This window comes from Gordionus sp. m RMFG-2023, chromosome 5 (assembly GCF_954871325.1).
Source record: "Gordionus sp. m RMFG-2023 chromosome 5, tfGorSpeb1-WG-v2, whole genome shotgun sequence".
NCBI lineage: Eukaryota > Metazoa > Nematomorpha > Gordioida > Chordodea > Parachordodidae > Gordionus > Gordionus sp. m RMFG-2023.
In genome coordinates this window covers 1012919-1025851 of record NC_088779.1, presented here as the reverse complement: position 1 = coordinate 1025851, position 12933 = coordinate 1012919, and the positions used below count along the sequence as shown (strand labels likewise).

The window sequence follows — 12933 nt, the reverse complement described above, 5'->3', positions numbered from 1 at the left end:
AAGGAGAGGGAGGGGGATAATTATGAATTATTTTTTAGAAATAGATTAGAATTTTAAATATACTTTTTGCGTCATTTTTCCTTGTTAAAAAATTTCGTCTGAGGACGAAGAAAATAAAAAAAAAATAATTAAAAGATTAAATTATATATTTTTTTTCCAACCCCTTAATATAAATTTCTGGCATTAATTAAATTTCGAATTTGTTTTTTATTAAATAAGTAGAAAGATTCTACTATATTTAAATAATTTTTTTAAAAAATTTATATGAACTTATCAAATAAAGCTACTTTTATTAAGCCAAGTAGTATCTGTTACCTGTATCTAGATAAATTTGAAAAGTATATTTTTAACAACCGTGATACTTTATATACTTATTAAGTTCCTTTTCTGAAATTGATATTTTTCCGTTCATTTATCTTATGTTTCAATAACATTTTTAATAATATTATTTGTTATCTTAAGTTGTTTAAAAAAAATTAAAAAAATAGCTGATATTAAAATTTATTTTAATCGGTCTGAAATAATTAAAAATAAGATATTTTTTTCTTAATAAAATAAAGATAGGATACATTGGCTCAAAAATTTTAAATTAATTAAGTATGAAAATATTTTAATTTGATTTCTTGATTTTAAAATAAAAGTTAACTATAAATGAAAACAACATGATTACAGAGATAACAAATATTAATTAATAATATCAAGGACATACTAAAATGTATTAAAAAAAGTTTACTATATAAGTCTGAGTCTAGCATTCTTTATTAATAATTAACAGATCCTTATAATATAATTATAACTTATATTTATACCAATAAACATGTTAGCAAAATCATTCACTAAAAATATGATCAATTCTATTTGGTGCTTATTAATAGTAATCAACTACAAAATTTTGCGAGGTATATTTAATATTACATTTATAAATTACCTACAGTATATTTTTTTAAAACTTTAGTGTTTTGTTTATCAGAGGAAAGAGCTCTACACTATATTAACTTTTATTTATTTATATTTATTATCATTAAATCTTATAGGTGCTTTCATTAGCATAATGTGTAATCAAATATAGGCTTATCATAAATATTTTCTATATTCACTTATGGGAAAAAAATTTTATTCTATAAGAATGATCGGTTATATATCTATTCCATGTTGGGAAATAAACTTTCTAAATCTAATCATTTTTTTTTAAACCTCTATAATATATAATTTATTTTCTATTCTTAAACTAACACATCATATTTGTTTAAATATTGTATTTATTGTTCATTTAATTATAAAAAAAAATAATAATTTTTTTAAGACTTCTCTTGCTGCTTGAAGGAGTTATTTATAAGTTAACCTTCACAATAATTTAGTCAAAATATTTTTATCTTACTGCTAACCTTTAGGCAAGGTTAGATTTTTTTAGATCATTAAGTTTCAAATGCAAACGCAATCATATAGATTTATTAATGTTCATGTAAAGACAATATTTTATGATATATTAATGAAAAACTTTTAGGCACTTGATAATTTAAGGAACTCCTTAATTTGACCAAAAATTTGAATCCCAATCAAATTCTTATTAACTATTATAGAAAATGCTATGACAAATTTGGAAACTCTCTACTTGTAAAAGTGGACAGATTTTTATGTCCAATTGCGCAAGACCTCTAGAGTGAGTGAGTCAAATTAAAGATCAATGAATAAAAATATATATGAAAATGTGATTATATTTTTAAGCTACAAGGATTTGTCCATGAGTAAATACAGGATCTGAAAGCAACAGTGCATAAAAATTAAAACATAGATTAAAGTTAAAGCTAAAAATTAGATACGATATAATGGTTAAACATTGTAAAATACCTACGATAATGGTTAATAATTTCAAGCCGCCACAAGGAAAGAAACAATATAGTATGATAAATTAGGGTATGAAAAAAATCAAATAATATTCAAACATGAATTTCCTATAGACTATAAATTTGAACATTTATAGTCTAAACTTAGATTTAAAATTTTAAATTGTGATCATATTAAATGGTGGTATTTCTCTCTCATAAAAAACATAGATTTTACGCTTGATGCCTTACGTACTATGGACCTAAAACTTCAGTCTAAATTAACTCAAAATGGGAAATTCTAAAAAAAGGTGGAGAAGAGATTTATGAAATGACCATAGACCTTATGACAAAGAATAATATGAATCAAGATAAACAATGGAATCAATATCCGGAGAAATTGTCTTAGGAAAAGGAAGATCAAATGTTAGAGGCTATAGTTAGAAACAACACTAAATTTAAGAATATAGAATTAGTTTTTTTAGTTGCTAGAGATCGCAATTTATAAGAGATTTCTATCTTTACAAGAAATTTTTATCGTTACAAGAGATCGGTATCGTTAGTATCGTTAAAAGAGATTATTAAGGAGAGCGTTATCTTTATTATTATAAGAAATTGTTAACGGTAAAAAAAATCGTTTTATCCTGACAAGAGATGGTATAGTTATTAGAAGACAATAGCATAAATATAGATAGCCACAAATTATATGCAAAAGGCTAGAAAAAATACAATCGTTTACTGAGAGATCTTTAGAAACACAATAAAATAATTATTTAAGAATTGCCTTTGGAATTGAGATAAATCAATGTCTTAGAATCAATAAGCAACTAAAGAAAAGACTAAAATTTGTCGATAATCGTATAGCTAGCTATTTTGTATTGGCAGTTCAGAATAAATTTAGGCGATTTAAGGGGAAGGGTCTTAAAAAACATGTATTGAAAGAAAAGAAAAAATTATTTATAATTTAAAAAAAAACAATTAATTTGAATATAAAAATTTTAATGGTAATTAAAAATAAATTGTAATCATTGATGTCTTTAGTCAATAAAACAGCGTAACCATATTTTTATCCAGATATATTCTTATAAATCTTCAAGTTGAGACTCAACTTAGAAGCTTAACTCAATTTTTTAGTCTATAAGCTTGATTAAGACTGGTCAAAGTTAGCTAATTTAACAACATTAGTAATTATATTAAATGACAATTATATGAAATTATTATTAATAGTATGTAAATTTAGCGTTTAAAGTTCGTATAAATAGTTACATGGGAAATGTAATAATTAAGAAAATAAAAAGTTATATATTTTTTGATATTTATATTTTATATTTTTAGTTTTTATTTTATAGTTTTATTTATTTTATTTTATAATGAGTAACTATATATTTTAATAAATTAATTTGATAACTTCACTTCTTTATCTTAATAGTAATTAAATTTGGAAATGAATTTCTCATTCATTTAAAAGTTGAATTTTGCAAATATATATGAAAATTAAACTTGTTCCGAAGACCGACTGAAAAACATCGCGGTTCAATCTAAATCATCAAACCTGTGGAACCGCTGACATTCACTAGATCAGTTAATCTATACTTTTGGAAAGGCTAATTTCTTTAATTTTTTTTTTTTAATTTTCCTATGACTATTTTAAAAATATTTTCAAATGAAATCTTTCCAGGGTGCGAAATCAAAACAATTTATAATGACACAGTTGTAGAGAGATGTATAACTAACAATCGTTTGACAATCTTATATGGTATAAATAATAATTCATTATTCATAATCATATATCTGTTATGCATATCATAAATAATATTATTCGGAAGATTATATTCCATCTATAGGCATTTTTTTAAAGATAAATTCCTCTATCGGTTCCGTGATTGGGTCCTGACTCTCCTTATTTCTAAACAATATTATATTTACCATTCTATTTAGCTTCCTCTAAGCAGAATAAAAGATAAAGTTATTTTGAATATAAAAACATCATTTATTTTATTTTTTTTTAAAGAGTGGCATCTCATTATACTAACTAAGGCTTATTAAACGATATAAATATAATTTAAATTATAGGTATATTTATATTTTAATAATAATCATTAAATTAAATCAAACTTATAAATATATTGAAGAATGTTTTAAGATTTACTTCTTTTTTTGTATTAAATTAAAACATATTTTTTCAAAGAATATTGTGTAGTGTAACGTAGTCTTCAACTATAAAATTAAATATTAAATATTAAATATTAAATATACAGCTAAAAATGTCGTTTAAAAACATAACTATTACTCAAGATATATATATATTTTACTGTGTAAGTTTAAACAAAAAAAATTCTTTGTCCTATGTAAAGAATTTTTAATTTATACTAAAATATGTTGTTAATGATTTTGCATTTAAATTATATTTTTTCTAATGGAAACCTGAATTTGAAGTCAAACTTGGTCATAGGTAGATAGGCTAAACTCGAACCAAAAACTTACCCCTTGTAAATTTGAGTAATTATTTAGACTTTAACAAAAAAAGGTAAGCTTATGCTCTGTTTTCTCTAAATATAAAATCTTTCCTAGAATAAACCAACAGTCTAAGGAAACTTATGATTTTAGTGAACTGTTTATAATAAGGATATCATCTTATATAAAGATAATAAATGAAACATAGATTTATATATAAGATATTTTAGATTAAAAGAAAGAAATTACTTTTGTCGTTTCATTCTAATATATTATTTTTATTTAAGGTCACTATAAATACATTTCACAACAATAATCAAATTAATTATACTTCTTTTTTACAGGTCCCATATTATTTAATTTTAAATCAGTTAAAATTTTTAGAATCAAGATTTACACTCGAGACCATTGGATAGCTAGCCAGACATTAATACAGCTGATTAGTGTTTATAAAAAGAGTTTAGAATAGTAAATTATATTAATTTATATGGTGTGGTTTCCTTAGTCTAAGTACCGACTCTACCATATCCAAGGATATGGTATAGTCTTCATTTAATAAAAGCATAATTAACAATGTGGGAGTAAAGGAATTATATTTAATATAAAAAGAAAGAATTATAACTGTAACTTGTTTATAAATAAGAATTACATTTCGTTTCTAAAAAACATGCTATTTACTACTCAATTTTTACGTTATCAAGATATATTCCCCAAAAATAAGATCATATAGGAACAGCACACATTTGATTTTATGAGTTGAGGTTCCTACAAGACACTATATTTACCCAACTCTAATGCCTATTTTAGCGAATATATATTTACTAGAGGTAAGCTCGCCCAAGGGTTTTTCTTCAATATTTTTAACATTGGGCGAGTGACGGGCTTAAATTTTTTTTAAATATGAGGCGGGTGAGGGCTTTCCTAATTTTAATATCTTTTTAGACTAAATCGAGGACCTCGCAAACAAAATATATTTAGAAGGGGAGCCTTAGGAAATTTGCTTGATTACATATCAGATTAGACACAAATATGACAATTTTAATATTTTATTTCTTTCCAAGTTAACGTTTATATTTTAAGAAAATATTATATTATATTATTTAATTATTTTATTTATCATCCGAAGATCATCAAGCTGGATCCATGGATAGAGACGCCGTCAAGTTCGAGAGTTGCAACGGAACTCTACACGTGTATTATGAGAAGAACGAGGAGGAAGACGGATTTCGTAAAAAAATTAAAAAAATCTTAATTTATTATAAATATCGTTGAAAATTAAAAAATATTGCAAAAAATAGTTTTGGCATTTGTCATTCATCGATTTATATAAAGAACTAAAGTCTCCCTGTAAGTATTTTTCCTAGCTCGATTCTAAATTCTGTAGAAGTCGTGTCGTTTGCCATTGTTGTTGGTTTTAGGTTTTATATATTTTTTTTACTATATCTGGATCCATCCATCATCCATATTTGTTAGAGCAAATACATCTTTACAGATATTTTATGGGACTCGGTTAGATTGGATTTCGATTTTTAAAGTCAGGATTTTAACTGAACCGGCAGTGTAACCTAGATAAAAATTTAAAGATAATTTCGTTTATTTAAATAATTTCCTAGATATTATTTCTTAAAAAAACACATTTATTTGGAATTTCCTCTCATAATTTTTTTAAATCTTCCAATTTAGTATTTTCTCGGTCTAATATTTTGTTTTCCGGATCAGATTCTGACCTCTGATTTCTAAAAAATAAAATTTTAAACCATATTTTTTTTACACTCTTATTTTTGTAAATTAATAGTAATTTGAATAAAAATATTTAAATTGATAAATATAAAATTTTTAAAAGATATTTATTAGAATTTTTTTTAATAAAAATTAGAATTGTAATTTACCTGTTATTTGATTAAAAGCATCAAAATATGAAAATAAATCAGCTACATTATGGTTTTCATAATGTTTAATTTGAAGAACTGTAATTAGTGAAATTTATTCCTCAACTGTAAAATCCGATCACTAATCATTAAAATTCAGAAATTGAAGATGACAAATCAATTTATTAAAATATAGATAATCAAAATTATTCTATAAAATAACATAAATAAAAACTAAAAAAAAATATAAAACTTTCTCTTTTCTTTTTCCTTAATTTAATACATTTTATAATTTTACTATTTATACCACTAAAATTTACATATCATCAATAATTATTTCATATAAAATTTGCTTACAATTTTAACCTTTTCAATTAATTTTTCAATTATCCTTACAAATTTTATATTCGCATTAACCGTTTAAAATTATAAATAGCTTTCCTTTTTCGATACACGTATTTGACACATAATTACAATTTTAGTCAGACTTTAATAGGGCCTCCTTTAAATTTCAGAGATAAAAATAATCGAAATATTTAAATCGAACCTAATATATATCCGGTGTTACAATGTCTTTGCTATGGTAATTTTATTCATTATCTAGATTTTAAATGTGTACACTTGATAATAAATACATAGGGTTTACTAATATTTAATAATCTGGAATAAAACATTTTTTTTAAAAAAATAGAATGTAATTTTATTAATATTTTAAAGATTTTGTCAGAGTAAGAATTATACCATTCCCTTCCCCTGAAGAAGATTCGACTAATGGCACTAACCATCTGATTACGCAAACCGATACACATATTAATGGAAACACTGTCTACAAAAGATATAACCTTAACAACAAAGGCTCCGTCTTTTTATTAAAAGGATTGGTAAGAAAAAGAAAGAAAGAAAGAAAGAAAGAAAGAAAGAAAGAAAGAAAGAAAGAAAGAAAGAAAGAAAGAAAGAAAGAAAGAAAGAAAGAAAGAAAGAAAGAAAGAAAGAAAGAAAGAAAGAAAGAAAGAAAGAAAGAAAGAAAGAAAGAAAGAAAGAAAGAAAGAAAGAAAGAAAGAAAGAAAGAAAGAAAGAAAGAAAGAAAGAAAGAAAGAAAGAAAGAAAGAAAGAAAGAAAGAAAGAAAGAAAGAAAGAAAGAAAACAAAATCCAGAATCAAATCTAATTATTATTTTACTATTTATTAATTTAGCGCATTGGCAATCAATCAAGATCTATTAGATTACTTTGGCTTAATCATATAAAATCAATTGCTTAATAAATAAATTTGTATAAATGGGCATTGGGGTGTTCACAAAAAAAAGATAGCATTTTTTAATATAAAAAAATTAAATTAATCATGGGGTAAAAATTAAATTGGGAATAATATAAATAATCATAATAAAGTTTAAATTTATAATATTTTGTATTTCCATCAATATTTCAACTATAAGTAAAATCCTAGTCTCCAGTACGACACATTTATTTCCTAGCATGGCTATTTCTAAATATAGTGAACAAGAGTTATTTAAGCCTTTTTTGTAAATATTGATTACAATTAACTAAATGAGTTTACTCATTCCATGACTATACACTGTGGAGATATATTTTATGATCATATGCAAATGCCCTGTGCCTTATTTTATTTTTAGTAAAACAAGTGTGGCTGTTGTTTTTGTTATTATATGCTATATCTTTACCTTTTAATATTTTCTTTTATTTGTAATTAAATTTAAGTAGAGTTAATCTCCACTGGATAATTATTTGAGACGAAGTAAATAAACTGATGTAAGTCTCAAATACTTGCCAAGATTATAGGATATGATATCAGGTCTTGATTTCTAGCCATCTTATTTTTCTTCATCCTACATTTTAATGAAAATCCAGGATACAAATAAAATATATTATATATAATCCCTATTATTTTTTTTTACCACTCATCGAATCTTCAGTAGAAACTAAACAAAACAATAAAATATGGCAATGTAAAATAAAAATCTATTAAAAATAGCATATCAAATTGCGCAAATTTTAAGCATATCGTACATATTTCAATCATTCATTTGTGACTGTTTTTAAAATTTTATTTCGAATAACACACAAACCATTTATTATTGTTCCCTTTTGCATAAAAATATTTTTTTATATGGTGTAGGCATTTTTCTTCTTCTCAGTTTAATGGCAATTTCCAGATTTACCCAGTTAAGCCAGCTCTGATTTTTTATTTACATTTTTGACGTTTATATCTTTTTATATAGCTATATACAGACTGAACATTTTAACTATTTTATCTATTACAACTTTACCCTAAAGTGATATATATAATATAAATCATATTGCGGTTCTAGAGCAAAGCTATAAACTTTCTATAAATTTTCTAGTTAAGGAACATGTATTTAGGTTCTACGTCATTACAGAGAAACCATTGCAGAGAATGTATTTTGCAGAGAAACTTTTATAGAGAAAACGAGAAAACAATTATAGAGAATGTCGTTTATAGACAAATTTTTTAGAGAAAGTTTTATATAGAGAATGACGTTTATAGAGAATGCACTTATAGAGAAAACAATTATAGAGAATGTCGTTTATAGCGAAAAATTTTATAGAGAATAATTTTACAGAGAATGATTTTACAGAGAATGATTTTACAGAGAATGATTTTGTAGAGAATGATTTTACAGAGAATGATTTTATAGAGATTGATTTTACAGAGAATGATTTTATAAAGAATGTATTTTATAGAGAATGTATTTTATAGAGAATGTATTTTATAGAGAATTATTTTATAATGAATGTATTTTATAAAGAATGTATTTTATAGGGAATTACTTTATAGGGAATTATTTTATGGAGAATTATTTTATAATGAATGTATTTTATAGAATTATTTTATAAAGATTATTATTTTATAGAGAACTATTTTATAAAGAATTTTATTTAAGAATTTATTTTATAAAAAATATATATCATAGAAAAAAAATTACAGTATTTGACATAATACTATATACTAGAATTACCTTATATAAGAGAATATTTGGGTAGTTTTGAATTATTACAATCGGTACAGAAAATTATTTGTTTGTTTTTGCACAAGGTTTTTCGATTATTAGTAAATAATGGTAGAACAAAATTTTGACATGATTTGTAAGGAAAATCATATAGTAAAAGAATATAAAAAATTTTTACAAATTTAAATATATTATTTAATTATATTTATTTAAATTAAATTAGTTACTTTTGGCAGTTACTTTCTATAAAATGTAGACAGCTACAGTTACGATTTTGTAAATATAACTAGTTATAAATATTTTTTAGCTAAAGTGTAGCTAGTTAATGGTAAACACTTAATTTGACAAAACTAATGTAGAGATTTTCATTTATAAGCTTTTTTTATCTTCAGCAAAATTTAATTAGTTCTTACTTATATTATTATACTTCCTAAAAATTCAATTATAGATGGGACACACCGATAATCCATTCTTAGGTTAAAAGTTATATGTCACTAAGAGATAAACAAATTTTGACATAATTTGCAAGGAATTTTACAAATAAAATATATAGTGTTGTTAAAAGTTACTTTGGCAATGTGACTTAAAGAATATGTTTAATACTATTGTATATAAAGTTTTTATAAGATAAACCTTGATAATATACTGAGCTTAGCAATATTCATTTCGAAATATCATTTATTCGTAAAAAATCCAAATAAACATAGCATAAATAATATACCAATATAAAAAATACAATTATGTAATTTAAACATTTAAATTTGAATTATGGGATAAAGCCATTAAATAATTTTGCATGGTTCAGAAAAATCATTTTAGATCTTTCGCGATATTCTTTCTTTGACAGCGGAGCCAATACTCCTAAAGAATATTGTTCCAATTTGTAACAATTCAGGCTATCTTCGTCTATGATAGCTAAAAATTAAAATGCTAAAATTTATAATATAATATAATTACCAACTCTTTAACAATTTCCAGATCGTTGGATGGTGGGAACTTATATGAGACGAAAAACTTCGATGCCAGTCCTCTACCGAATTATTTGTAATCGGTTCACGAGATAGTGTCGATTCGTAGCAATTCCATAGAGAAATGCTAAATATTGGCGACTTCCTCTCTATCGCTATCATTTTGCCAATCCACGTCTCTTCAAAGTATTCTATCAAAGGGGAGAGAATATCCCTATTTTCTTGATAAAATTTAGAGGCACATAATTCCTCGAATCCATGAATTACATCCTCAATTGGTTATGCCAGTGACATTAACATTTTTATGTACATAGCAAAATTTGTTTCGGTTTTGTTTGCATTGCAAATTAGCGGATTTTTTAGAACCGTGCACCAAATGTATTAAAACATATGAAACAGGCATCCGTGCAAAGGTAACTGGTTTCTCTATATGATTTAAATCTTAGCCAATGAATTTATATTAATATAAATACATTCGATTTAACGTAATTTAATCGATCCGGTTAGCCCTAATTCTACTATCCACTAAAAAATAATTGTGACTAGTGGCTAGTTATATTTTTAATAAAATAATATTAAATGTATCATGTTATATTTTCCCAAATTTAACTACTAACTTAACTAGTTGCATTACATTGCCAAAGTAACTTTTAACAACACTATCTATTTTATTTTGTACTTATCTTTAAAAATAAATTTCGTTAAATTCCTTACACATCATGTCGAAATTTTATTCTACCATTAATTCGTCTAATAATCGAAAAACCTCGCTTATATAAGGTAATTCTAATATTTAAAATTATGTAAAATACAATGACTTTTTTATAAAATAAATCATATCTTTAAGTAAAAATCTTTATAAAATAATTCTCTATAAAATCATTCTCTATAAAATCATTCTTTACAAAATTTCCTCTCATTCTCTATTAAATCAATCTCTGTAAAATCATTCTCTATAAGATCATTCTCTGTAAAATCATTCTCTATATACGAAATTCTCTATAAATGACATTCTCTCTAATTGTTTTCTCTATAAAAAATTCTCTTAAAATACATTCTCTATAAAATCATTCTCTATAATTGATATTCTCTATAATTGTTTTCTCTCTAAAAGTTTCTCTATAATTGTTTTCTCTTTTCTCTCTAATGGTTTCTCTCTAATGACGCGATACCGTATTTTTAAATGAGCCTTAAATAAACTAGTAATTAATTTTGATAACTTTTTGGGTCAATAATGGTTTTAGCAAAGTGGTCAAGCCAGAAAAGTATTTATATAAAACATAAGTATATGGAAATACATCTTTACACCAAATTCAAGGTCTTTATTCTCAAGGTTAAAAAGGGATTGTTAACATTATTAACATTATTACCCCGTTAATTGCTTTACCCAGGTCTTCCTTTTTATAACCGAAATTGAAATTTACAAATAATCTTAGAATAACAATTCCATAACAAATCAACTAGATTTGCAACCCAGCCCTCTCAAATTTTGCTAGATTTTTTGCTAAAGTTTGTATTTACAACTTGGAATAAAAAAATTTTAGCCTCTAACTCCGAACAACCGAGATATGGGCCTCTAAATGTAAAAAAATGCCCACTTCTCAAAAAAAGGAGGTTTCAATTATAAAAATACAGTAAAAAATAGGTCTATTCAAACACCAATAAGAATCTAATATCGGATTATTCGAGTTCGATCCGTTTTTACGAATAGTATAATTTACTATTCGTATTAGTACGAATTATATAATTTGCTATTTGTATTCGATTCGAATAATTCATTTTTTAGAAATATAAACTATGAATTTTTAAATATTTAAGTTGCATATATTTAACTTTAAAGAACATTTTTTTTTATTATAATTATCGGATCGCAATAAAGATACTAAAGGAAATTGAAATGCCTATTAATTTAATTTATATAATTCTCGGCTCATTTTTAAGGCAAAGAGATTTTTTCATATTGTATCTTATTTTTTGACAGCAAATTAGTTTCTTTCCGATTTAAGAAAAACCCTTCACAAGCAGTTAATGTATTCCTTGTCAATCATATCATCTGTCCTATTGATAGATCATCGATATAAATGACAACTAATTAAATTTTATCAATATCAGTAATGCGAAATCCGAATATTGGTTAAATTATTCGAAAAATTTGATTCGAATAATTTATCGAATAGCAAATTAATTATTTGTCGAAAATTTTAATTATTCGTCAACCTGATTACTCAAGCAGACTAAAAAAATTAACAAACACAAAAGCTACTTAGCCTTTATTTTGATTGAACCTTCTGGATTTTACTAGAAGATCTTCCATTTATATAACATAATTATGAGACGAGATTATTAATGTTGTCTTTTTTAATATGTAATATGCATCAAAATATAAATTTTATGTCTTCTATTATGAAAATAAGTTCGAAGTAGATTTTAACATACAAATTTCCTAAATGATTCAGATTTTCTGACCTCGCCGAATTAAGAGCATTCTAGTTATAGTTGTATAATACTAATTGGTATCTTTTTTTATTCTATGGTATTAAAAATTTATAAAAATATATATGTTTAAAAAATGATATTTATGTATATTTATGTATATTTATATTTATTATTGATATTTTAAATGGTTTTGGTTAATTAATATTAAATTAAGAAATATATAATGTTTATTAGTTAATGATATTATTATTTCTTTTTCTTTATTTAAAAGAATGTTGGTATCAGCTATATTGTGGATAAAAGTATAGTATTTTAACCTTACTTTTTTCTTATCTATTTTATTTTATAAATGTAAAAAAAAATATTTTTTAAACTGTTTCTACTAGATGGAGATAT

At 23.9% G+C, this 12933-nt stretch overlaps 1 protein-coding gene across 1 annotated transcript; it reads left to right on the top strand.

Annotated features, from left to right (window-relative positions):
- Positions 1 to 779: 779 nt before the first annotated feature.
- On the top strand, positions 780 to 7501 carry LOC135930027 (uncharacterized). The gene is made up of 5 exons (XM_065466795.1): positions 780 to 899; positions 3502 to 3579; positions 5404 to 5505; positions 6863 to 7026; positions 7339 to 7501. Exons 1-5 carry the CDS (start codon positions 818 to 820, stop codon positions 7402 to 7404), a joined length of 492 nt encoding a protein of 163 aa, XP_065322867.1. The 5' UTR covers positions 780 to 817; the 3' UTR covers positions 7405 to 7501.
- The last annotated feature ends 5432 nt before the right edge of the window (positions 7502 to 12933 follow it).

Excerpts from the sequence above, each read along its gene's own strand:
- LOC135930027 (XM_065466795.1), top strand. The coding sequence starts at position 818 with ATGTTAGCAAAATCATTCACTAAAAATATGATCAATTCTATTTGGTGC. Across the intron at positions 900-3,501 it reads CAACTACAAAATTTTGCGAG|GGTGCGAAATCAAAACAATT; the intron begins GTATATTTAATA and ends AAATCTTTCCAG. Across the intron at positions 7,027-7,338 it reads TCTTTTTATTAAAAGGATTG|CGCATTGGCAATCAATCAAG; the intron begins GTAAGAAAAAGA and ends TTATTAATTTAG.